Source organism: Mustela lutreola, chromosome 14, assembly GCF_030435805.1.
Source record: "Mustela lutreola isolate mMusLut2 chromosome 14, mMusLut2.pri, whole genome shotgun sequence".
NCBI classification, from domain to species: Eukaryota; Metazoa; Chordata; class Mammalia; order Carnivora; family Mustelidae; genus Mustela; species Mustela lutreola.
Genome location: NC_081303.1, coordinates 36832547 through 36859224, shown reverse-complemented (window position 1 = coordinate 36859224; position 26678 = coordinate 36832547). Strand labels below are relative to the sequence as shown.

General features: G+C 55.0%; 1 protein-coding gene across 3 annotated transcripts in view; it reads left to right on the top strand.

The window, feature by feature from the left end:
• EPHX1 (epoxide hydrolase 1) overlaps window positions 1-26678 on the top strand; it is a 34482-nt gene that overhangs the window by 7289 nt on the left and 515 nt on the right. For all 3 annotated transcript variants that reach the window (XM_059145589.1, XM_059145587.1, XM_059145588.1), the window contains exons 2-8: window positions 11962-12149; window positions 14496-14676; window positions 21740-21967; window positions 22468-22597; window positions 23052-23257; window positions 23968-24076; window positions 26323-26448. In XM_059145589.1, the coding sequence (XP_059001572.1) occupies window positions 11967-12149; window positions 14496-14676; window positions 21740-21967; window positions 22468-22597; window positions 23052-23257; window positions 23968-24076; window positions 26323-26448 (1163 nt within the window). In that variant the 5' untranslated portion in view covers window positions 11962-11966. The remainder of the gene's footprint in view (window positions 1-11961; window positions 12150-14495; window positions 14677-21739; window positions 21968-22467; window positions 22598-23051; window positions 23258-23967; window positions 24077-26322; window positions 26449-26678) is intronic.

Genomic DNA, 26678 nt, shown 5'->3' with positions numbered 1-26678 from the left:
AGGCTTGAGCTCCGCAGAGCATGGTTTTGCCCTCCCGCCTGCCCGGCCAGACACCCCTGTCCCAGCCCTGGCAGCTCTGTGAGGGCTCTGCATCCTGCACCCCTGGTAGGTGGGGAGAGGGGAGGCCTGTGCATTGGACATCTCTGCCTCCCACCCAGCGCCTTTGCTTGGATGGATGAGCTCTTGGGGGAAAGGGCTGAGGGCGTGGGCCTCCCCTGAGTGCAGCAGCGTGGACAGTAAACATTCCCAAGTGAGCTCCCAGCTCCAGAAAGTAACATTGTCCTCTCCTGGGTGGTGGCTCCCTTCAGGGCCTAGCACCACTGGGTCTGACTTAGCAAAAAGTTATAGGATTGTTCAACAGCAGTCCACCACCCCCCCCCCCCCACCAAATTTCCACACCTAGGATGACTATGAGGACTGGGGTGTTTCCCTGGGAAGTGTGGGCGGTGCTTAGGGACCACCCTCTGTCCAGGGCAGGAGGCTCCTCCTGGATCATGCCCTTAGGAGGCCAGCAGGTTTATAGAGGGAGAGGTGGGTCATGGAATAAACTCGTAAAATATAAGGTACCTTCAAAGATGGGGAAAACCTGGAGAGGGAAGGAATGTCAGGTGAAAGAGAAGCCTGGGTTGAGAGGTGACATCTGAATAACACTAAGAAGGTAGGAGTGGCAGATTGCCATTGGGGGTGACTGTGCACCAGGTTGAGGGAAGAGCAAAGGCCCTGGGGCAGGAGCACTCCTGGCACAGATGAACTCTTACCTATGTGTTCTGAGTGTGGGGCTGGCTGCCACCAAGGCCTTTGGTGTGAGTGACCTCTTGTGTAAACTGTACTGGCCCAGCTTGAGAGCAAGAGGACTCTGGAACTTTCTGCCACCTGCTCCCTTCTCTGCCCCCCTCCCAGTTCCAGGAAAGGAAAGACCTTCACAGACACACAGACAGTAACTGCTCAGCAGGACAACCAAAGTGAACCTCAGTGCCTTCTGCTCCAACCCATGTATACCCGTGAGCCTGGGACACCTGGCTGGTACCCACCTATAGGAGCGGGGTGTCTGGTCAAAGTGGCCAAATGTGCTTGGGGAGAGGGACCTGTCCCATGCTCCCACAGGAGCTTGCAGGGAGCCCCAGCCATGGACAGAAGAGTCTGACAGGCCCCAGGCTTACTAACTGCCCCCCGTCCCGCCCATGCACCCTGACTCTTCCCTTCAACCTCCTGACCCAGGCCCAGATCCGAAGACATATGGGGTACTCAGACTCTGTTCTTGAGTGCAGGTGCGCAGAGCTGCGGAGCACAGATAGGCGCACAGAATAGGGGGGGAGGGCCTCAGTGGGACCTGGGGGCTGCTGTTGAGGGACTGGTGCCTAGGACCCACACTCAGGGCCGGAGGGCGCACAGGGAGAGCAGGCGGTGGGGGTGATTCACAGGGCCCCTGGGAGCTCATGCCCAAAACCTACCTCCAGAAGGCCCTCAACCCCATCGTCGGTGATTTCGTCCTCTGACGGAACATGGTAGTTCAGAAGGAGAATTGGCACTGAAAGAAGAGGAGATGCGTGTCCTAGCTGTGCCATTGTGATGTCCCTGCCCTGGACCTCACCCATAATATGGAGGGGTTGGGGTATTCAATGTGAGGGACCCTAGAGCACGAGTGTGTGATGACTGTGCGGGTAAGAAGTCCAAACGGACCTTCAGGAGAGGAAGCGTGTCTCTGGGGAGCAGTCAGTTTTGATGGGGTCTGGGGGGTACCCTGTGCCAAGTCCACAGGGGCAGCTGCAAGTGAAGTGACAGCTGTGGCCTCAGGCTGCGGGGCAAACCCTCAGACAGAGGGCAGGGTCTCGGGATTGAAGAAGTGTCCCTGCCCAGTCCAGCTTGCCCCCTGCAGTTACCACCCACCGGCCTGTGGGTTTTCCTGGGCTGGAGCAGGGGCCCCAGGGTGCTGTGTGGAGAGGGTTGGGGGTGCAGCAGTTCCCCAAGAGGGGACCAGGCTTTGCCGAGGATCCAGCCACCTGTGTTCCCTGAGGAGGGGGCGGTATGTGCTGCAGGAAATCCTCCCTCTCACCAGGGAGGGAACGCGCAGTCCCATCTTTGGTTACATGACCAAACACACTCTGAGCAAACCAAGTTCACACTGGGGTTTTCACTTCCCTCAAGGTGTGTTTGCCCTCCCGAGGGAGGTCACGGTGCACTCTTCCTCACCCTCGGAAGCCCAGCTGAGGCCTTCCCCCAGCCCGGCTCACACACCTGGTATGGACTCCCCACTGTCTGTGTCCAGTGTGGGGCTGTGCTATCACCCCTCCCTCTCTGACGTGCTCTGAGACATTCCAGAAGATTCTGTGGCTGACCCATAAAGAGCGACCGTGGGAGGAACGGAAGGTCCCTGGATGGAGAATAGGAGTTTTTGCCGCCTTTACCTTTAGAGAAGATTGATAGACTGAATTCAGATGTCTTCTTGGTGGGTCCACACAGTGATGTGTGCAGGGAGTCCAACTCGCTTTCCAAGTCTTCAGGGAAAGTGGATGTACTTTTCAGCTTTCCCGGGTTTTTTGTTTGCCTGTGGCAGGACCTGTTTGCTGGACCATGTGGTCACTGTGAGGCGACAGGAATGGGCAGGCCCACCTGCCCCACCCCGGGGGAGAGTGGGAGGTGGCCATGTCCTCACCCGGGTCCGCACCTTCCTCACTCCCTCAGAGGCTGCTTTGTCCACCAGGACCTTCCCCTGAACTCCAGAAGTATTTTTAGCCTTTTGCAACTTTTTATTCCTTTATGCTACCCAGACATTGCCGCTAGCCGCTAGCAAACTGACCCCCACCAAGATACCAACAGCCCAGAACATTCCTGGACACCCTGACTCTCGTCCTTAGGGCCCCTCCATGAGGGGGTGCTGACCACATTCCAGAGGAGAAAGCAGCTTAGGTTACTCAGCGAGGCCTGGCCAACAGTGCTATCAGCTTACATACCATTGAGGAAGCTTCCAGACCAGGGAGCACATTGTTGAGGGCTGGCTGACCCGGGGACAGAGGGGAAGGAGCTCAGGTACGTGACTGACAGCATTTCAGCATGCATGGCCCACTCCTTGATCCTCCGGGATGGGGCTCTTCTCTACTCAGGTAGAGATGCCAAGTGTTGAAATCGCACACCAGGTAAATCGCTTCTTCCTCAGAGGCAGCAAACTGTGCTCTGCTCGGGGCGTTTCTCTTGTAACGCAAGACCAGTGGAAAACTGGCCTGGTGTCCTAGGGCAGCCAGGAGTGGAGTGGGGTCTCGGGTGACACCAGCCACCAACACACTGATCCCAGCATGCCCCCCACCCTGCCGCCGCACTACCCACCTTCAGGCCTGTGTCGACGGGTCTGTGGGGAGCCCTTAGCTCAGCAGCCAGGTCTGCAGGTCCCTGGGCCCCCTCCAGAGGTGCTGGGGGTCAGCCAGCCCTGCCAGGGGTCCTCCCTTCTCCCACTGCAGCGGGGCCTGGGTGCCCCACACGTTCTGCCTTCCCTCCTCTGAGGTCTACTCCTCAGCTCCCCATCTTGGTCGGGGTAGCACTTCCACAGGGAAAGTGCTGGATTAGGACATGGGTTGGGGTCCCTCTCCTTGACCTGTCGTGTTCTGGGGACTTAAAATCCAAAGCGAATCCCTGGGTGGTTGCATCGCCCCTTTACCCGAAGTGACTCTTTGAACCCCCCAGTCCAGTGAGGCCTGGAGAGCGGGGGTCACTGGCCTGAAGTAGCATGGCTGGTGGGCAGCAGGGCCAGGACTGGAGGCCGGCAGCCAGCGCCTGACCACCGGCCTGCAGGCTCCTGGCACCAAGAGCATGCCATCCAGCTGCCGCACGAAACGAGTCGTGTTCTGTCTGTCTGCACAGAGGCATGAACAGAGAGTCAGTTTGGGGGTGGGGACACACTCTGTGTCCAGTGGCTATGTGTCCCCATGCAGTCCCAGAGCAGGGCTTCCCCCACAAAGCCTGCACCCCGCCCTTGCATTCTGCTTTGTTTTTGCCTGTAAACGATGTTTTCTTTTCCCCTGGGTGCTGGTTCCAGGCTGCTCTTCCAGGCTTTGCTCCAGGCCTTCTGGGCGGAAAACAAGGCCTGGCTCTGGGGCAGGGGTGCAGGGCGTGTTGCTTGGCAGCTGTCCCGGGCCTCACTCATCCTGAGGCCCTGCTGGCCAGTGGGGTCCGGGGAGAAATGTCTGTGGAGGCAGAGGCTGTGTGGCTGGCCAGGGTGTCCTCCCCGCCAGGCTTTCCTGCTCCGTCCCTGGCCATCCACCCCCCAGGGTGATCTCAGCCCCAGCGAGCAGGGCCTGGGACTTCCTGGGAATTTCGGGAAGCCCCTTTGCTGGGGCAGTGGCTGTGAGCAGTGCATTGGCGGCAGGAACATTCCCATTCTTCACGGCCAGTCCTGAAATGGAAGGGAAGCCATCTGTTTTTCCTTTCCACAGGGATGTTCCTTCTGGCTTTCTCCAGAGAGGCGTGGTGAGACTTGGGGGGGTGGGGGCGAGGGGCCCGGGCCTGGGGGAGAGCACAGAACCCTGAGCCCCACCTTTCTGTCTGGCCTGGCGTCACAGCAGACTGTGGTGCCACCGTGTCCCCCCTCACAGCCTCTGCCCCAGAGTTTTCTGTCGAGATGACTTCCCCCAGAAGGAGCTGAGGTTCTCCCTCTCATGTGAATGTGAGTCACAGTCAGGAAACCCTCAGCGCCATGGGGCAGAGGGCGGAGTCCTCCCGGGGAGGCAGAGCTGGGCCCCTCGGCCTCTGTTCTCAAAGAGAGCCTGGGATGCCCTGGGTCTGAGGTGGGGGTTGGGCCCAGAGAGGGCAAGGAAGGGAGAGATGCGCCGCTCTGACCACAGGGGTCTTGAAGGCTGAGCCGGTGTCCCTCTGTTCCAAGAGCAGCGGAAAGCTATTCGAGGGTTGAACCAAGGGAAGGGACATGAGCAGGTTTGGATTTACAGAAGGTCCCTCTGGCTGCAGACGCTGTGGGAGGGGACTGGACTGGGGCTTCACTTTGGTCCAGGGCAGATAGTGGCAGAGGTGGCTTCCAGGCCATCTTGGAGATGGAGCTGCTAGAACCTGCCAACAGGTTCCATCCATGTGGGTGGAACGCCGGAGGGGCTTCAAGGTCATGGCATGGGCCTTGGGGGTGGCATGCAGAAGGTGCCTAGTGCCCCCCACAGTGAGTAGGAGCCCCAGAAGGAGACAGAGGCCTAGGGGGATGAGATCACTGTGCTGTTGCAGATGCCCCCGCAGAGGGTCCAAGATATTTGGGAGCCACTACATTGGCAGGTGGATGCTGGGATCTAGCTCAGAACCACATACGTGTCTGTCGCCCCTGCAGGAGGCAGCAGGAGCCCGGCGCCTGGAAGGGATGGCCCCCTTTGGGCACAGGACCCCTGGCAACCTGGCCAGCCTCGTTAAACCATCTGTTTCACATTTCCACCAGGCCCGTGGCCTGCAGAGGCCTCTGGGCTTCCAGATTGTCCTTTATCCCAATGGGGTCTCAGCCCCCAGGAAGTCACCAAACAGGATCCCTGCCATAGCTGCGTGACTAGGTTCTGAGTGCCTCTGGCCCAGAGCGGGCATCTGACTTGCTGTTGACGCTGAGTCACAGGGAGGACTGTTGTCCTCCTTACGGGTTTTTGTGGTTTAAAAAATGTACGATAATGTTGTTTTTGAGAGGACAGTACATGCATTTGGTAAAGGTGATTTTTTTTTCAAAGTACAAAAGCTTATTGAGCACAAGACTTTTCCTCGTGGGGCGCATAGTGGCTGAGTTGGTTGAGCATCTGACTCAACTGCTGATCTCAGGGTCATGAGATCGAGCCCCGCACTGGGCTCCATGCTCAGCGTGGAGCCTGCTGGAGATTCCCTCTCTCCCTCGCTCCCCGCCCTGCTTGCATGGCCCCCCTCTCTCAAATAAATAAATAAATAAAATCTTTGAAAAGAATAAAAAAAGATTGTTCCCTCTTTGGGGCGGTCACTGTTGCCAGCATCCGGGTGAAGTCCCAGACTGTCCATAGGGCATTGTGTCCTTTGGTCCATGTGGGTGGCACTGTTGGCCATGCTCGCCTGTTCTCACTTAACTGTTCATCAGGGAGATCTTTCCGGAGCCACAGATAATTGACCTTCTGTGCAGCATAAGGAAGAAGAAGCTCTTCATCTACCCTCAGGGTCTTCAGCTGGACCAAGAATTCAATTCACACGAGACAGATTAACCAGAAGAAAAACCTCAAAGTTTTATGACCTGTGCATGGAGGTCCAGTAGAGAAATTGGGGCCTGAAGAAATGACCAAGGCAGACAGTTTTTATACTTTCAAGACAAAGAGACAATCAACACATGATGAATTAACAGGATATAGAAAACAGGTGTCTGCAAGCCTCAATCTGTGGGGAATTCTAATTGGAATTTAGACACGGCAAGTAGATTAGCCTGTGTGTACCGCTTTCTCGACTCTCAAGTCCCCATCTCCGGCGACAAGGGTGTGTTTTTACTTCTTAACACAGGAAGGGTATTTTTCATTTGGGAGGTTTGTTTCCTGCTTTCAGGGGCGAACAGGAGGGTCTGAGGGTCCTCACACCGGCTGCTTCCTAAGTGACTTTTATTTAAACTCATCACCATGCCGAAGGGGCACATTTGGGCCAGCCGTCCCGTCCCTAAATTCATTTGATGAGTCCATGACAGCTTACTTCTGTCCCCAGCCAATGGACATTCAAATTGTTTCCGGGACGATGTTTATTCATCAGATACATCTCAGCCATGGAACACGAATGCAGCATTGAACCTTTCGAAGACTGAGCATTTGTTGTTGAGAATGTGTCCACAGGGGCAGGGGGATTGGATATATTTTGTTTTCTCCCTGACTTTTGCAATTAGTGAGGATGATGTTAGGCTTTCTATAATACAACGCTCAAAAGGATAGTGGCTCAAACAATATAGAAGTTTGTTTCCCTGTCACATGAAGGAAGTTTGGAATAAGTCATCCAGAAAACTGGGCTGCTAGTGCCACAGTCAGGGAGAACCCATCATCGCCATCATCATCCTAGCGCTGACCTCTCTCTTCAAGATGACCTCACGACCCAAAATGGCTACCAGAGTCCAAGCATCACATCTGTATCCCTGGAAGCATGAAGGAGGAAGGGGAAGGGCAATAGGTGCACACTTCCCAGCTGAGGCAGCGCTCTTTACACAGTCTGCCACACCCGTGTAGGACCCATGCACCCTTGCTCAGGTGTGCAACCCGAGAGGATGCCATGCACACCGTCGGCAGCGTGGATTTGCATATGTATTTACAGGTGCTTTCTGGGAGATGACAGTGAGGCGTCTTAGGACCAAACAATACACTAGGTTAATTTTCTTATCTCATTTTAAAGGACAGGTGTCTTTTCCTAATTTATACCGAGTACTGTCCAGGCCACAGTGGCTCTTTCCCAAACACACTTATGGCTCTTTGTCAGCACCTCATTGCTCCATCAGACTGAGCTGCAGGGAGGGCCAGGAAATGCAGTGTTCAGCTGGGCTTTGCCAATGAGAAGCAAAATTCCAAGAAGGAAGGAAGCAGAAGGGGGGGCACGTTTGCTGAGTGCCCAACTCCCTCCAGGCAGCGGGGGCAGGGCGCTGAGGTTTCAGTAACCCGGCCAGGCCGCCTTTTTCTCCCACAGCCACAATGCGCCCACCTCCCCAGGCACATTTCCTCACCTTGCTCCCTAGTCCTGGCTTAGGATTTCCAGAAGGGGCATCTGAACGGCAATCCAGACTTCTGCGTTAATACTCGTGGCATCGTCATGAAGAAGCCGCAGTTTCCAGGAGGTTAGGTAGGGACAGCTGAAACAGACAGAACTGGAAAGACTGCAACCCGAAGCTTGCAACTGTCAGTGCCTACGGTGGGCACAGATGTATATCTCAGCGCACGTGCACTTTCCTACTTTGTCTCGTGAACTCCCGGGTAACCTTCAAAACTCCCAGCACCCATGGTGTCTGCTGAGCTCATCTGTGGTCCAAGAAGACTCTTCCAAGGCACCAATCCAAATCCCTTATTTACTTTAAAAGAATGAATGACTTCCTGGTCCATTACAGACCAAATTCAAGTTACAAGAAAAGAGTTGAGCTTTTAGTCTCAAACGAATCGTCTGTTTTTAATACTTGGGTTTCTGCCCCAAGCATAACAGAAAGATGATTTCAGTTCAATTCTTAGAAGGATGTCCATTTTACCCATGCGTGCGGGAGATGGAAGCGCCTCCTTTATTTGACCTCGTGTATCTAAGAGTTGGCTTTGTAAGTCAGACCCAGGTAGGCAGGAGAAAATGAGTTCACAGCCCCATGGGCTTTCCTTGTCCCTTTCAAGTACTTTACCTGCAGTCCTAAGGTTACTGTATTGCCCAATTAGCTTCTTCATTGCAAACTGACCCCGATTTTTTTTTTTTTTTTAGATTTTATTTATTTATTTATCTGAGAGTGAGGCAGGGAGAGAGCACAAGTGGGGCAGAGGGAGACTGATGCAGGACTCGATCCCAGAACTCTGGGATCATGACCTGAGCTAAAGGCAGCGCTCAACCCACGGAGCCACCCAGGCGCCCCAATGATTGATTTTTTTCCCCAAGTTGCATAAGTATGTGTTCAGAGCTTGACCTCAGAGAAGAATTTGGGGAATTAAACTCCATATGATCTTGTTTCTTACCCGAGTCGTCAAGGTCCCTTTGAGCACGATCTCACATGACCATTGTCCTCCAGTTACTGTGCTAAAAAAGAAAGAAATCAGGCTGGTTTACAAGAAAAACTACATTTTCCTTATGAGGCAAGGTAATCACTGTTTTAGGAAGGGTACTCTGAGGAAAAAATGTTTCCACTGGGAAAGACTTCTTCCCCTCTGACCCCCCTACCTTCCCAGTAGAGCGTCAGGTCTGGGTTCTGGGAAAATGCATTACAACCAACACAAAGCGACGGAATCGGGTCGAATATGGATTTGGAGCTTTCAGAGCGTGCCTCCCAAGCTCGGGCGTCAGGAGCCCGCCCCATGAAGCTGTCATGCTCCTTCTAGAACCTGAGACTTGTGAAGTCTTCACGGTGGCTCCTGAACACTGGTGTTTTGAGCGAGGCAGAGTGTTTTCTCCACTGGCAGGAGCGGGCCCCATGCAAGAGCTCTCCCTGAGGACGTGACGGCCAAAGAGACGGAAATCTGTCCCTGGGGGTGAGAATTGCAGCCTCTCAGGACAGATGGAAACAAAGACAGGCACCTGCCCCGGGACGGGGGTTGCGGGTTGCAGACAGCCAGAGGTCCCCTCCCTCGTGCTGCCTCCATCCTCCCAAGCCATGTCCTTGGGGAGCGGACACTCCCCAACGGCAGTTTCCTGTGCATGGCTCTGGCATGTGGGAATCTCCCGGGGGCTCTGCCAGCCTGAAGATTGCACCAATAGGAAGGAATTCAGGGGAAGGAACACACGGGGCCAGAGCACCTGCTTTGAGCCAGGCGTGGTTTCCCCCAGGTTACAAGGCCACAGATGCTCAGAGTGCTTTGGTCACTCAGGATTTCAGCTACCAGAAACAGGAGAAGCTCCCTTTTTGTAAACCCCGAGATGTTCCAGTTCTTTTTTTTTTTTTTTTAAGATTTTTATTTATTTATTTGACAGACAGAGATCACAAGTACACAGAGAGGCAGACAGAGAGAGAGGAAGGGAAACAGGCTCCCCGCTGAGCAGAGAGCCTGATGTGGGGATCGATCCCAGGACCCTGGGATCATGACCTGAGCCGAAGGCAGAGGTTTTAACCCACTGAGCCACCCAGGCACCCCGATGTTCCAGTTCTTAAGTCAAGGTAGTCCCAGTTTTTCTTTTGGGGGGGAATCCCATGGAATGGGGGTTCTCCAGGAAGGCCAGACCGGGTCTCCGCAGACCCACAAGGGCTTTGTGTGTTACTTGGAGTGTGGTGGGCCTGGGAGATGGTGTGTCACCTCCCCAGCGCACTCCCACTTCCAGGAATCAGGCCTGGAAGTCTGTGACTTCCAAATCAGCAGGTCTTGCTGAGTAAAGAGTCAGAGCCCGAGTGGGTTCCCACACTCGAGGGGCAGCCTGCAGGCTCAGGGACCATGACTATGGCCGCACCAGGCTCCTAACAGAGTGTCCCTGCAGCAGTGACCCAGCGCACCCCGAGCTGTGTCGTGCACCTGCCTGAGCCCTTGCTCTCCACATCTCTTCCCCGGCTGGGCTGCATTTAGGTTGGGTCTATACCTAGGGGTGATTTGCTGAGTCACAGACTTTGTCAAGGTCCAGTTCTAGTAGATTCTGCTTCTTTTCCAGAGAGACTGTAGGCAGTTCTCTTGCAAGATTCTGGTTTATCCCTTACAGTTGGGATGGTGCTGTCCACAGCTCCCTGCCACCTTAGAGGGAAATAGAGGGGATTTAGAGCCGAAAAGGACATCTTCCCTGCCTTCGAGAGGCCCACAGTTCCATCGTGCAGAGAAATCTTCCCTGAGTAACCAAGCACAGGGAGTAGAGGTGGTCTGGGGTGCATGTCGGTGCAGCTTGGGAACCTGCCTCCCCCGTTTACGGGCTCTTGGGGCTTGAACACACTGCTCAGCCTTCATTTCCTCAACTGCAAGATGGGACTATTATGATAATTAGGTGAGCTGAATGATACGGAGTCACTCCCCCAGATGAAGCCCTCCCCAACACTGCCTGTCACCCGCCCAGACCATGAGCCCCCAGAAGCGAGAAGGCATCAGCCGGAGTTGGGGGGCAGGGAGGGGCACACACCTGTTCCCTACGTCAGTAGGATGGGGACAGCAAAGGGCATTTGATCTCTGCAGTGCTGAGGGAAGGGCAGGAAGGCTGGGCGATTTCTGGATGCCCGTGGACCAGGATTTCAAGGACAAGCCCTCGGTGGCCTAGTTCAGGGGGATGGGAACTAACCCCAGGGCCTCGGCCTGGCCCCAGCAGGTCCTTCAGCAAAGAGGACTTGGACAGCTTCTCAGGTTGTCCTAAGAACAGGCAGGTCCATAGAGACAGAAAGCAGAATTGTGGTTGCCTAGGGCTGATGGAAATGCTCTAAAATTGTGTCTCTGACCAACTAGAAATCACCAGATCCTACACTTAAGATGGGGGAATTGTACAGCTTGTGAATGCTATCTTCTTCTTTTTATTTTATTTTATTTATTTGACCAACAGAGATCACAAGTAGGCAGAGAGGCAGGCTGGGGGATGGGGAGGGAAGCAGGCTCCCTGCTGAGCAGAGAGCCCAATGCAAGGCTCCATCCCAGGACCCTGAGATCATGACCTGAGCTGAAGGCAGAGGCCCAACCCACTGAGCCACCCAGGCACCCCATGAATCCTATCTTCTAAAGAGGATTTAAAATTACAGCTGAGATGTGTGGCCTCCTAACACTCCCCCATCCCACCAAGCCTCCGTGCTGGTCCCTGCACCCATGGAGACCGGAGACCACAAGGGGTGGAGCCTCCGGAGCCCAGCACTGCGTGGGGCAGCGGGGAGGAGGGCACTCACTAGGGTGGAGAGAAGCTTCCAGAGCCGAAGGTCCATTGGAGAACCAGAGAACCACGAGGCCACGGAAGGACAGCCCCCACACCAGGGGGCTGTGGAGAAGCCGCCCTGCATCCATATTTTTCCAATTCGAAGAATGAATTTCATAGCTCAGTAGATGAGCTTACAGATGAGGCTTGTCTTTTTTTTTTTTTCTTGATGTTCAGTACTTCCCTGTGCTTATATTCTTTTTTTTTTAGGTCAGAAGTACATGAGGTCTGGGGCATCTGGGGGATTGGTGAGGGTCTGACTCCATCTCAGCTCAGAGCTTGAGCTCAGGATCGTGAGTTCGAGCCCCACACTGGGCTCCGTGCTGGGTGTGGTGCTTACCTTAAAAAAAAGTACCTGATGTCTAGGGTGCAGTGGGAGACCAGGTGGGGACTCGGGGTCTCCAGCAGGGGGTCGAGGCGTGGCCGGGGGTCGAGGCGGCTGACGGACACTCCTCGCTCTTGCAGGAATCATGTGGCTGGAGATTCTCCTCACCTCCGTGCTGGGCTTTGTCATCTACTGGTTTGTCTCCCGGGACAAGGAGGAAACGTTGCCTCTTGAAGATGGGTGGTGGGGGCCCGGGGCAAGGCCCGCAGCCGCGGAGGATAGCAGCATCCGCCCTTTCAAGGTAGAGACCTCCGAGGAGGAGATCCAGGTAAGGCAGCTTCTGCCGGTGGGGCTGAGCAGGGGGGAGGACAGCGAGGCCCCTGCTGGGGCTCCCCCGCGGCAGGGACGGGCCAGGGAGCAGGTTTCCCGCCACTTTCCCCCCACTGGACAGGTGCCCAGAGAGACATGTCCAGCCTGCCCCCTCTGCTCACCTGTCCCCTCTACTCCTCCCTCCTCGGGCAGGACCTCCATCCCCTGCCCAAGTTCCAGCCACGCCCAGGTGAGGGGGTGGTGACAACTGTCCCTGGCACGTGCATCCAAGGAAATGGAAAGCAGCTGCTTCCTCCTCCTTTGCACCGGGGGAAGCCCTGGGAGTCAGCTGGCAGAAGGCCAGCAGGTTCTCACCGGGGCTCGGGCAGAGATCCTGAGTGAGAAGAAGCAAGGCTGCGGTGATGTCAGATGCTGTCAGGGTCAGCATTCATTATATGCCTGCTTGGGGGGCAGGGGCTCGTGGTCCTGTGCAGTCCCCGCAGTGACCCTGTAGGCTGAAGACTGTTGTCTCCTCTACGGACACAGGAATTGGAGCTTGGACAAAGCAATGGGCTCCAGGTGACCGAGATGATAAGCAGGATTTGGGCTCAGGTCCGTCCAACCCCAGAGTGTGCACCCCTCTCCCACACGCTGGAGTCTGGGGTGCCAGGTGGGGTGGGCTGCTGGCCCAGGAGAGTGAGTGGGACCCAGGGCGACCCTGCCCATTCTTGCTTTCATTCTGTGCATATTGGAGCACCTGCTGTATGCAGGTATGGTGCTGGGCTTCCGGAGAAGGGAGAAGTCCTGCTCGCCATTCACTCCCAGTCCCATAATCTAGAGAAGAAGTGGGCACACAGGGAAAGGAACTGAGGGTTTACTAAGGGTACATGCCGTATGAAGTGCCAATAAAAAGTAAGATTTCAGTGAAAAGCAGAAACTGGGCTACACCCAAGAGAAAGCAGGCTGAGGCTCCTTGGGGGGGACCGCCAATGCCTTGCTGTTCAGGACAGAGGCAGGGCCCCGAGGGTCACTCCTCTCATGGGTTCTCAGACCCAGAGCTAAGACATCTGAAACCTGGGTGCTGGAGAGCTCGGGACACTGACCGAGAAGGTAACGGTTGGGAGGCCCCCTGAGCCGAGGCGGACAATGTCCTAGCCCGATGTTGGCCCAGCAGGCTTCCTGGTCTGTGCCTTGATCCCAGCGGAGTTACAGCGTTTCCCAGTGCTGAGTCTCTGAGTCTGCAGACCGCAGCCGTGGGACAACTCTGTCCTGCCGCCTGCTGATCCGGATAGCTTTTATGTGTCTCCAAATGGCTGAAAAACCACCCAGAAAAGAACACTGTCTCGAGACATGTGGAAATCACATGGCATGAGGGATTCCATGTCTGTAAATAAAGTTTTACCGAAACACGGCCGTGTCCGCTCGTCCGCGACTTGCCTGCTTCCATGCTGCAAGGACAGAGTGGACCAGGGGCAGCTTCAAAAGCCTAAAATAGGGACGCCTGGGTGGCTCAGTTAGTTAAGCAGCTGCCTTCAGCTCAGGTCATGATCCCAGCGTCCTGGGATTGAGTCCCACATCAGGCTCCTTGCTTGGCAGGGAGCCTGCTTCTCCTTCTACCTCTGCCTGCCACTCTGTCTGCCTGTGCTTGCTCTTGCTTCTCTCTCTATGACAAATAAATAAATAAAATCTTAAAACAAAACAAAACAAAACAAAACAAAAACTTAAAAAAAAAAAGCCTAAAATATAAAATAGTTACTGGCTGGCCTCTGACCAGCCAGTTACTGGCTGGTCCCTGCGTAAGCCTAGATAAATGAAAGATGGGTATCGTTCGTATGGTTAAAAATAGGGAAGAGTGAAGTAAAAAAAAAAAAAAAAAAAAATACTGAAGTCAAAGGTGAAGAACATAGGGGCGCCTTGTGGGGGCTCAGTCGGCTCAGTGGCCAACTCTTGGTTTCAGCTCAAGTCATGATCTGGGAGTCCTGGGATCGAGCCCTGCGTCCGGCTCCGCATTCAATAGCAGGGAGTCTGGAGTTTCTCTCTCCCTCTGCCCCTCACCCCCTTATCAACTGAGGCGCTCTCTCTCTCTCCCTAATATATTAATTGTTTAACACGTGAATGACATAGGCTTTAGGAACAGCCACTGTTGTGGGAAACAAGGAGATTTCTCCTGGGGTCAACCTGACTGGCCGGGACGTACATCTGCAGACCGATGACCTCCCGTCCTCCAGCGGGATGGGAGGCCGCTTTGCCTCGACCGCTCACGCTATCTTGTGGCGGCCAGCTGCACTCTGTCTTCTGGAAACAAACCTGCTTTGTGCTCTGCCTCCAACCCCTGTCTCTCCCCGGCTCCTGTGTTTTGCTCCAGGACTTACACCGGAGGATTGACAGGGTCCGTTTGACCCCACCTTTGGAAGACGCGCGTTTCCATTTTGGCTTCAACTCCACGTACCTGAAGAAAGTCCTTTCCTACTGGCGGAATGACTTTGACTGGAGGAAGCAGGTGGACATTCTCAACAGGTACCCCCACTTCAAGACTAGGATTGAAGGTATGTTTGCACACCAGCCGCTGGGGAGGGCGGTCTGTTGTGGGAGCGGCCTTTGTCGGTGCAGGACGTGATGTGGACCCCACTTAGAAGCCAAATACCAGTCCTCCGGTGGATTTGTAGGGTCACCTTTCTGCTGGGCACAAAGATGCCGAATCCCCACCAATCTAGTGGGCGTGCGAGGAAGACAGGAAAACACATGAATCATTTCAAAGCCAAAGTAACACAGAATCTGAATAGAACAGCTGTGGAGAGGAGGGAGCAGAGGTCTGGGCCTGCCATGGCCGCGGGTAGCTCAGCCTGTCTTGAGGCCTCGGAGTCCGGGCTACTGTGTCCGCTCAGAGTGCTCGGCCCACCAGGCGAGGTCCCGTGGAAGACTGCCCTTTCTGTCTCCAGCCCTCCGCCTTGCGTTCCTCCTGGGTGGCAGGTTGTCCCACAGCTTTTCCTGGAGGGAAGGTGCCTCTCAGATAGTCTTTCCAAGGTCACCTCAAGATCACTTGGGCTGAGGGAACTGTTGCCTCAGTGAAAAAGGTTTTTTCCCCACTTTGATGGAGAAATCGTTGAGACCCATCACGGTGCGAGGTTGAGGTGGGCAGCGTGATGGTTTCGCTGATGTCTGCTGTGAAGGACGGGAGGCTCCGCTAGCATCCAGTTGCTCCTACAGACACAACACAAAGACATAAAGCCCTTGTCTCCATGTGGCGAGAACTCAGGATTTTGCCATCCCTCCAAGTCCCACAGCAGGGTCGGCTACGAGACACCCCCGGTGCTTCCTTCCCTTACATGTGGGGTTTGAACCCTCTGACCACCCCCCTCCAGCTCTCCCACCCCCCTATAACCACACGTGTGATCTTTTTTCCTGAGTTTGTTTGTTGTTTTGTTTGAGATCCCACGTATCAGTGAGATCCTGCAGTGTTTGCCTTTCTCCGTCTGGCTTATCTCACTTAGCGAGATGAAGGCATCATCTTGTCACGGGTGGTAGGGTTCCCTCGGTTTTCATGGCTGAATGATATTCCATCGTGCACACGTGCACCACGATGTCTCTATCCATCCCTCCATCCGTAGACATGACTTCGCTACTATAAATAATGCTGCAGTGAACTTGGGGAGCGGATATCTCTTTGAATTAATGTTTTCATTTTCCCCAGAACGGGATTGCTGGGCCATATGGTCGTTGGGTGTTTCATTTTTTGAGGACCCTCCATCCTGTAAATGGCTGCACCCATTTACAATCCCAGCAGCAGAGCACGAGGGTTCCTTTTCCCCCGCATCCTCGACAACACTGGGTATCTCTCGTCTGTGTCTTTTGATCGTGTCCATTCTGACGGGTGGGAGGTAACATCTCGTTGTGGTTTTGACTGGCATTTCCCTGAGCATCTTCTCATGTGTCTGTTGGCCGTCTGGGTGTCTTCTTTGGAGAAGCGTCTGTTCAGGTCCTTTGCCCTTGTTTTAATTGGGTGGTTTTTCTGCTACTGAGTTGGATGAATTCTCTCTGTATTTTGGAGATTAACCCGTTATCAAACACATGGTTTGCAGGTATTTTGTCCCATTCCACAGGTTGTCTTTTCACTCTGTGGATGGTTTCCTTTGCTCTGCAGAAGCTTTTGAGCTTGATGTTGTCCCACACGTTTATTTTTTGCTTCAGTTGCTTGAACTTTAGGTGTCACATCCAAGAAACCATCACTAGGACGCATGTCGGGGGAGCTTTATGTCTCTGTTTCCTTCTAGGAATTCCGTGGTTTCAGATCTTACCTTTAAGTCTTTGATCCATGTCGGGTTAACTTTTGTGAGTGGTGTGAGGTAGGGGTCCAGCTCCATTGTTTCCCATGTGAATATCCCGGCACCGCTGATCAAGAGACCATCTTCTCTCCTGTTCAGCATCCTTGTCAGAGACTAGTTGACTGTACATCCCTGGGTTTATTAACAGGCTCTCAGTTCTGTTCCACTGGTCTGTTTGTCTGTTGGAAAAGCATGTCTTAACCCTAGGAAGATTTGGAATCAAACAGAAATGTTGGGGCCCCTGGCTGGCTTGGTCGGTGAAGTGTGTGACTCTTGATCATGGGGTTGTGGGTTTGAGCCCCACACTGAGTGTAGAGATGACTTAAGAATAAAATCTTTAAAAATAATAATAAAATGTCAACAGTATGGAGAAAACAATATTTGTGAGTTGAACTCAAAGGCTTAATAGAGAGCTAGGTCTCATAACTTTATTTTGTAACTTTAGTAAGGTGAGGACTAATTTTAAATATAAATTGGTTATTGCTGTGCCCCTTAGGGGACACTGATGTCTTCATCACGAGCCTCACAAGAGGACCTAAGCCATTTCCTCCACGCTGAAGTATATACAGGTCCTTGTATGTGATTTCCAAAGGTTGCCTTTCGCATGGCTGCGCCAGAGGGCCTGGCTTCCTCACGGTGACTGGGATCGCCAGCTGTGCAGCCCCAGCTCTTCCCCAGTCCTATAGCCAGTGCTGACAGGCAGGCATCTCCTGGACCCAGGCATTCTGCTGGGCCTGGGGCCCCACGGCCAGGGAATGGGCTCCCTGCCTTTACTCAGGGGTGATGCCTACAATCCCAGCACAGGGTGAGGGTTTCTGTGAGGGAAGAGGCTCTGGGAGCTTCATGAGCCCAACATACCGCCTGCAAGTGTGACAGAAGGCTTCCTGGAGGAGGTGGCGGCATGTAAGCTGAGACTGAAAGGATGAATAGGAATTTGCCACTTATGTGGGGAATGTGGTCCAGGAGGAGGGAACAGCATGTTCAAAAACCCAGAGGCGAGTGGCACTAAAGGGCTTCTCCCTTCCTGGCAGCTGCAGGCTTGAGAAAGTCTTGCCCCTCAGACATCATGGCACAGAACAGTGCAAGCTCCACAGGGACTAACTTCGGGCATCGAGTCATCCTGGGCCGCAGCCCACTGTGACTGAACCCGTGTGCGGGTCAGCCACGTCTCCTGGCTGGCGGCCTGACCCCGGCCCAGCCAGCCTTTGTGCTTCTCTTTCCCTGGGTCCCCAGCCTGCGTGGTCCGAGAAAGGCTCCCTCCTCCCTCCTCCCTCTGGCTGCTGCCATCCTCATTTATCCCGCAAGCTGACCCCTCTCTGGGGTCCTCTCTGCCCCTAACCTGTGTTCCAGGCTCTGCATTTGCTTCCCTGTCCTGTGAGGAGGCCTGGGTCTCCCTCCGGAAATTAGTCTCTAGCCTCAGAGTCTGGGGGTGAGCAGGTGGGGCCTCCAGAGGACTCAGGGAAGCCCACCCTGTCCCCCCTACCCCAGAGAAGACAGCATTGGTGAGTCCCTGGGGGGCCGAGGTTCAGGGCCCCAACTAGCTCGGCACTTTACCCTTCGTCTCCAGCCCCTGTCCCGGCTCGGGTCCTGGTCCCTGACCCCCTCCACTCATGTCCCCTTTGCTACCCAGCAGGAGCCCACCTCCTGGGCCTGGAGCAGCCCACAGCACCACAGACAAGTGGGGACACCTGGGGAGCAGGGGGCTTGCTTCCTCCGCCAAGGAAAGCCCCCTGTAGGGCAAATTAGGAAGTATGAGTTTTGAAAATTTTTCTTCATTTTAAAAATTCAAATGTATATACATATATATACACATATATATGTGTGTGTTAATTTATTTATCTGTTTGTTTATTTTAAAAGATTTTATTTATTATTGACAGAGGGAGACTCAGCAAGAGAGGGAACACAAGCAGGGGGAGAGGGAGAGGGAGAAGCAGGCCTCCCACCAAGCAGGGAGCCCGATGCGGGGCCCGACCCCAGGACCCCAGGATCATGAACTGCGCCAAAGGCAGACGCCTAACGACTGAGCCACCCAGGCGCCCTAAAATTCAAATATTTAAAATTCGAACAGTATACAAGGACACAGCCTCGGTCTCGCCCCTTCTCCTTCCCCGCTCCCCACCCCAGACAGCTTCCGCTCCCCTCACACGCGGGCTCACGTGCACGCCTCCAGCGACCACCCGTGCACACCAGCACACGTGTGGATGCGTGGGGCCGCCCAGCTGTGCACGCAGACGAGGTAGACACCCTCTCGCATGGTGCAGTGTGTTCCATAGGAGGAGCGGTTACCTTCCAGAATGAACGCTAGAGCGGGCAACCTGGAGGGACACAAATAAAAAGGCTCGGAAGCGGAGTGTACGTAGGGTTCTGGTTTTGCTCAGAGAAAGTTATGATCTGTATTTCTTTAAAAAATCTGAGCTGGGGCCGCCTGGGTGGTACTCTCAGTTGAGCATCCGACTCTTGGTTTCCGTTCAGGTCGTGATTTCTCAGGGTCATGAGATCAAGCCCCAAGTCAGGCTCCACACTCCGCCGGGAGCCCGCTGGGGATTCTCTCTCCCTCAGCCCCTCCCTCTGCTCGCTCATGGCTCTCTCTCTCTCTCAGATAAATAAATCTTGAAAAAAAAAAATTCTGAACTGCTACAGTCCAGAGAGTCTAAGGAGACATGACAGCAGACCATAACATGGGGTCCTGGATGGGATCCTGGAACAGGAAAAGGACGTTAGGTAAAAACTCAGGACATCAGAGCCATAGTCCATTGTCTGTGTCAGTATTATTCAGTCTTTAGAAAAGAAGGAAGCCCTGCCCTAGATGACCACATGGGTGAACCTTGAGTACATTCTGTTGAGTGATATAATTCAGTCCTACGAGGACACATACTGCACGATCCCACGGATGGGGGGAATCCCCAACTGTGACGCTCTTAGAGGCAGAGAAGCAGATGGAGGGGCCGGGAGGCGGGGAGGCGGGGAGACACTCGGTAATGGGCTTAGAGTCTCAGTTATGCCAGAGTAAGTTCTAGACACCCGCAGGCGCATCATGCATCGTGCTTGCAGTTGGCGGTGCCGGATGGCATGCGAACCAGTTTGTGAGAAGGGATTAAATGTTCTTCCTGCCAGAAAATTTTAAAAATAAAAATGTTTCTAAAACTAAGGAAATCTGAATAAATGATGGATTTTAGTGAAGTTACGAATGTATTAGTACTGGTTCGTTCCTTGTAACAAATGTACCAGACTAATGTAAGCTGTTAATGACCAGGAAACTGGGTGTGGGTTCGTGGGAACTTCCTGTACAGCCTCACTGTTGTTATATAAATGTGAAATTGTTCCATAAGGGTGCCTGGCAGTCTCCATGGAGCCTGAAACTTCTTTTTTTTTTTTTTTTTAAAGATTTATTTATTTATTTATTTATTTGACAGAGAGAAATCACAAGCAGATGGAGAGGCAGGCAGAGAGAGAGGAAGGCAGAGAGAAAGGAAGGGAAGCAGGCTCCCCGCTGAGCAGAGAGCCCGATGCGGGACCCGATCGCAGGACCCTGAGATCATGACCTGAGCCGAAGGCAGAGGCTTAACCCACTGAGCCACCCAGGCGCCCCCCCCCCCTTTTTTTTAAGTAGGCTCCATCCTGAGATCAAAACCTGAGCTGAAACCAAGAGTCGGACACTTAACCGACTGAGCCACCCAGGCAGCCCGAACACACTAATCTTGACCTTGGGGTCATGAGTTTGAGCCCCACCCTTAAAAAAAAAAAAAAAACTGTCCCAAAATAACAAATTAACTTTTAAAAATTTGGAAAGACAACATAACGTTCTCTTCAGTTAGTCGTATTATGTGTGATTTATGTGTGATTTTCCCCCTTTTGATTTATATGGATTTTCCATTTCTTACGATAAACATGTACTGTTTATGTAATGAATTAGCAGTGGCCCAGAATGAGAGCTGGTTGTGGAGAGCTGGTCATGGTGCGGGGTCCCACAGGGCACAGCAACGCAGGCTGTGTTTGCCTTTAATGCCCAGGCACTCTCCAGGTCACTTGTCTGGGAAGGGACTGCCCTCGGAGGGACTCCCGGGGGGACTGGAACCCATTCACACACCCTTGGCCTGGATGTGTTCGTAATGCTCAGCACGCCACTCAACCTTAAAAAAATGTCTCCACTTAAAAGAAGCTATGCTCTGAATTTATATCCCTTTTAGAAGTATTAGGAAGTTCAGAAAACACAAAAAAATTAAAATAATTGGGGACACCTGGGTGGGTCAGTCGTTCAGCAGCTGCCTCGGCTCAGGTCATGATCTTGGGGTCCTGGGATCGAGCCCCCCTGTCGGGTTCCCTGCTCAGTGAGGAGTCTGGTTCTCTCTCTGCCCCTACCACCCCCCTCTCGTGCTCACCCACACTCTCCATTGCTCAGAGGAAGCTACTTTTTAGGTGTTTGTGGTCTGTCCTTCCAAACTTTAAAATGTATATACATGTGAGTTCATATACACACAGTCTACATATACACAACACACGTGACTGCTCAAATGAGATATTTGACTTGGTGATTTGCTTTTACCAATTGGCAGTGAGATGTTTTACATGTTAAATAAAAACGTATTTACACTGTCATCTTAAACAAACTTATCATATTCCAGTGTAAACCTATAATCTCTTTTAGCCTCTAGTGCTGGATAGACAGGGTTTTTTTCTCCCAATCTCTTTTTAAGATTTTATTTATTTGTCAGAGAAACAGAGAGAGAGAGAGCACAAGCAGGGGGAGAGGCAGGCAGAGAGAGAAGCAGGCTCCCCACAGAGCAAGGAGCCGGATGCGGGGCTTGATCCCAGGACCCTGAGATCATAACCTGAGCTGAAGGCAGACGCTTAACGATGGAGCCACCCACGTGCCCCTCAATCTTTTTTTTTTCCCCAAGGTTTTCTATTTAAGCGATCTTCACACCCAACACGGAGCTCGAACTTACAACCCTGAGATCAGGAGAGGCATCCGCTCTACCAACTGAGCCGGCCAGGCGCCCCTCCCCCAGTCTTCACAATATTAGGCAGCCTTGGCAAGTGCATGGCCGGCCAGCCCCAGGAAGGGCTCATGCTCCCATGTGTAAGGGCCATGGTCCCAGTCTGTACCTTGCAGGGCACCCCTGTGGCTGGAGCACCCAGTAGACACGCCGCCAGCATGGGTGGCCGCTGTGCTCAGTACCGTGGGGTGCTGCCCGAGCTCTGGGAAGGGGAGTACTGTGCACAAAGGGGGAGCCATGGCTGCAGCCTCGCCCATCCCCGTGGGCTGACTGTGCTCTGTCCCCCAGGGCTGGACATCCACTTCATCCACGTGAAGCCCCCCCAACCACCATCTGGCTGCACCCCAAAGCCCTTGCTGATGGTGCACGGCTGGCCCGGCTCCTTCTACGAGTTTTATAAGATCATCCCGCTCCTGACTGACCCCAGGAGCCATGGCCTGAGCGAGGAGCATGTGTTTGAAGTCATCTGCCCTTCCATTCCTGGCTACGGCTTCTCGGAGGCATCCTCCAAAAAGGGTACGGAGTGCTACTGGGGCCTCTGAGGGTCAGGTCTTCCCACAGGCAGGGAGCCAGCAGGGGCAGCTCCCTTTGGAGCCTGGGGGTAGGGCCCAGATGGCTAGCGCTCCTTCTCGGGTTCTCCTGGGGGGCGGGGGGGTGGAGGATGGGCAGAGCAGCTTGTCCTCAGGGGCCAGCACTGGCCTCGGGGCCTGCACTACCCCGCACTGGTTCAGGGTCACCTTTGTGCTTCTTGCTGATCCAGGCCGGCCCTCGCACAGCACAGGCCCCCAGAACCTGGCGGTGCCAGCCTGAGCCCACCACCCCTTGCTGTGTGGCCGTCCACACAGCTGACCCTCTCTCCCACCAGAGGCCGGGCACACACCAGTGGCCAGGCCGCTTTCTCCCCTTCTTGAGCTGCTGTTACCCCAGCCTGGGGCAAGGGCTGTGGGGGAGATGAGGAATTTCCTGGGAGCCCAGGGAGTGACCCTCCGTGACTCTGTGCTCTCCCTCCAAACCAGGCTTGAACTCCGTGGCCACGGCCAGGATCTTTTACAAGCTGATGCTGCGGCTGGGCTTCCGGGAATTCTACATTCAGGGCGGGGACTGGGGGTCCCTGATCTGCACCAACATAGCCCAGATGGTGCCCAGGTGAGGATCCCCGTCATGTGGGGGAGGTTGCCATCTGGGCAGGGGGTCCACGTGGGCACCCCTTCTGAGCCTTGGTGCGTGCTCACCGGGGCTCACCCAGGCATATAGTGTCTGTGGGCCTGGGAGAGGGGAGTGAGGGCCCCCCCGTCACTCTGCTGGGCCTGGGGCACCTTGAGGTGGATTCTGTCCTGGGAGTCACAAGGGGTTGGGGACTCTGAGCCAGGTGCCCCGGCAGAGGGGGCAGGTAGAGGAACAGAAAGTCAGGCAGTGGAGCTTTCTGGAGGACCAAGCCCCGGAGGAGACCAGAACATTCTAGAAACTCTGTCTTTTTCTCCCCATCATGGGGCCACCCCAGAGGGGCAGGTTCCAGGAGGGCTGGCACCACAGCCAGAGGGCTCATCTCCCCTCCCCCAGCCCTGCATCAGCCTCACCCAGACCCTCTCTCTGCCCTCAGCCACGTGAAAGGCCTGCACTTGAACATGGCTTTCATTGTAAATCCTGGCATCCTGACCCTTCTTCTGGGACGGCGTTTCCCGCGGCTTTTCGGCTACACGCAGAGGGATATGGAGCTGCTGTTCCCCTTCAGGGAGAAGGTTTTCTACAGCTTGCTGAGGGAGAGCGGTTACATGCATATCCAGTGTACCAAGCCCGACACCGTGGGTGAGTGCGTGCTTCCGGCCAGGGGGCCTCACCCAACCCCATGACGCTGCTCGGGATGGGCAGAATCTCCTGGGCGGGATCCGAGCTCGTTCTCGGGCTGCAGTGCTGGGCAGAGGTCAGGCGAGGCAGATACCTGCTGGAGCGGACTCGGTGGGCCCTGGGGTCTGGACCCCTGAGCCCTGCACCCTGAGGCTAAGTTGAGCAGGGAGACTTGTGGCCCGGCAGCCCCAGGACTCTGGGGGTTGGAGGGGGTCAGGATGCATTTGGAACTGTTCCCCCAATTTGGACTTTGAGGCTGTTTCTTATTTTTTAAGAATCATAGCATATAAACTAAAAAACCCACCTTTTTTTTTTTTAGTTTTTTTTTATTTATTTAAGTAATCTCTGTACTCAACATGGGGCTGAAACTCACGACCCTCAGATCAAGAGTCGCATGCTCTTTGGACCAAGCCAGCCAGGCACCCCAAAACTCCATCTGGGTCTCCTCAAACATAGGAAGCCACCCATGCCATGGAGAGACCCAGGAGCAGTGGGGACAGCATTTTTTTCTCCCTTTTTCTCAGATGAGTGTTCCAAGGCCAAGGGTCGAGTAGATAGGGGGTGCATGAGCGCCCCAGGAGCAAGGGCAGCGCTATACCCCGACACAGGGCCCTGACTGCTAGCTGGTCCCAGGCCCGGGTCAGTCCCTCCCTTGCTTCTCCCCACCCCAGGCTGCGCTCTGAACGACTCCCCCGTGGGCCTTGCTGCCTATATCCTGGAGAAGTTTTCTACCTGGACCAACCCGGAGTTTCGAGACCTGGAGGATGGAGGCCTGGAGAGGTGAGACCCTGCCGTCTAACTGCCAGCCAGCATGTCCTACCTACGTCTGGGTGCCCCTCGGACCCTCGCCCTGGTGAATACGGCCCCAGTTCCTCTGGATGAGGGAGCAGAGGCACAGAGAGGCCTAGCGACTCTCTCCAAGCCTCATAGTAGAGCGGTCAGGAACGGGATACAGGGCTGGAGTATGTCTATGGTCCTTTTGCTAAACAGTCCCCTCCTGGGATCAGCGGGTCCAGAGGGCATCAAGCCCCCTTTATTGCCAAGAGGTGGGAGCAGCCAGGGACCCCTTCCCGCCAGAGCCTGCAAGAGCCCAGCGTGGCCACCTGACTGTGTGCCTTGGGGAAGCCAGGCCTGGAGGCGACTGCAGGGAGCCTAGGAGTACGTGACTTCCACGCCTCTGGCCTGACTCGGGCTCCATCAAGGTCAGCCCTGACTCAGCTTCTCCAGCACCCATCCCTGTCTTCTTTGCTTTGGGGGCACACAGAGCACCAGACACAGTGCTGGGGTGGGAGTGGGGTGAGCTGGGGCTGGCTCCCACCTGGGACACGGGGACCATGTCGAGGCAGTGCTCTAGCCCCAGCACCTAGAAGGAAGCTTGAGCTCGACAAACACGCACTGGACGAATGAGCCCTGGCTGTTTCAAGTCCGGAGAAAGAAGGATCGGCTCCTTCTCTGGGGCAGGGAGGGAGTCGGGAAATGACAGGGAGAATCTATTTGATCGGGACCTTGCAGGGTGAGTGGGAGTTTGCCGGTGAAAAGGATGGAGGAGAGTTTAGGCAGAGAGAAGAGCAGAGCGAAGGTGGGAGGGAGAGAAACGCCAGGTGCTCTTGGAAAGACTGACTTTGCCGAGGATGGGGGCAGGAATGCGGGGGCCACACCATGAGCCCAAGCACGAGCCCTCGGGGTGGGATCCATTCCCTGCCCCACACTGGGCAGGGCCTGGCGGCACAGGGGTTCTACCAGCAGGTCCTTGGCAAGGAATGGCAGGACAGCCAGGGCTCAGTGGGGATGGGGAGGGGTGGGGGAGCGGGGATAGCCAGGGCTCAGCGGGAGTGGGGGGAGGCAGCAGCAGAGGGAGCAGTTTCTAGCTCCCCACCGGGCTGCAGGGATGCCCTTCATCAAGCAGGAACTAGGGAATGAGGAGGGGAGCCTCGGAGCGTCTGTGCCCATTTGGATGGTGGAAGTGTGCACATGGATTTGGATACAGACACACGTGAGCGTGCACGTGTGGGAGCACTTGCATCTGTGAGCGTGCATGTCCACTATGCAGGCTGCTTCCGGTGTGGACTTGCTGAGTGGGAGATGCCTGCTTGGTTAGGGACTGAAATGGGCAATCTGGAGCCCCAGGGAGGGGTTGAGGGGAGGAAATTACTTTCTCTGTGCTCTGGGGGGAATGAGCAGGCTGGGCAAGCAAACGGGGGGGGGGGTGCAGAGTCTGGTGGAAGCCCCTACCTGGACAAGGGTTGGCAAGTGTGGGTTGGCAGTTGCAGGGATGCAGAGAGGGGGGCAGAGGGGAGACAGGAAGGTAGGCCTGGGTGGTATGGACCCCAGACTGTGGGCAGGGGAGGGGGAGTGGCCCTGGAGGAGGCCAGTGAAGGGATGAGCATGGGAGGCGCAGCTCTCCGAAGCCCCCAGATCTGGAATCGAGCAGGGAAGGCAGGAGGGGAGCTGCTCCACAGAGCTGGTGTCCCTGGGGTTTATGGACCATCAGGTGGGTCTGGGTGCCAGAATGCACAGGACTGATGGCATTGAAGGGGTATCATGGCAGTGGGGCAGGGGGCAAGGTGTGAAGCTAATGGATCTGGGCGCACTGGGGGGCTCTTCTGGGAGGGAAGGCTGAGGGCTGAGAGGGGCGGAAGATGAGTAGGGGGAGGGCATTGGGGGGCAGAGGTGGTGGGCACCAGCACCTGGACAGGGGAGGCCATGGAGGGCTCCTGGGGTCTCTGGACACAGGGTAGCATGAGGGGACCCAGTAAGAGCAGGACAGAGCCCAGATGGCATGTGGGGTTTCAGGTTTCCCTGTGCCCCCACAGTAAGAACCAGATGGCTCTTTCTCCACACGCGTGGAGCCCCACAGCCTGTGTGGGTTCCCATGCCGGGCGGGGAGGTCCCAGTCTGCCTGGCCTCAGGGATAATATGCACTTGCCTGGGCATCTGAGCAGGAGGCCGGGTGGCTGGGGGTCCCCAGGGCTCACAGCCTGAAGGCCGTGCCAGGCTCTGAGGGGCCTCCGGGGCTGCTTCTGCAGGAAGTTCTCCCTGGACGACCTGCTGACCAATATCATGCTCTACTGGACAACGGGCACCATTGCCTCCTCCCAGCGCTTCTACAAGGAGAACCTGGGCCAGGGCTTCATGGCCAACAAGCACGACCGGTGAGTGTGGCCGAGCCCGCAGCAGGTAGCCGCCAACGGGCCTCCAGGGCTGGAAGCAGCCAGACCACCGGCTCTCCACCCCCTGAGAGGCTTGACCCCCAGGGAGGGTCTTTGATGGCTAGACCTTGCAGCACAGCTGGCTCTTCCACAGAAGGAGGCTCCAGTGGGTTGGAATTGAAGAGGGTGTTTAGAACCCTGGGTCTGTCCTTTCCAGCTCCCTGTGGGTGGGC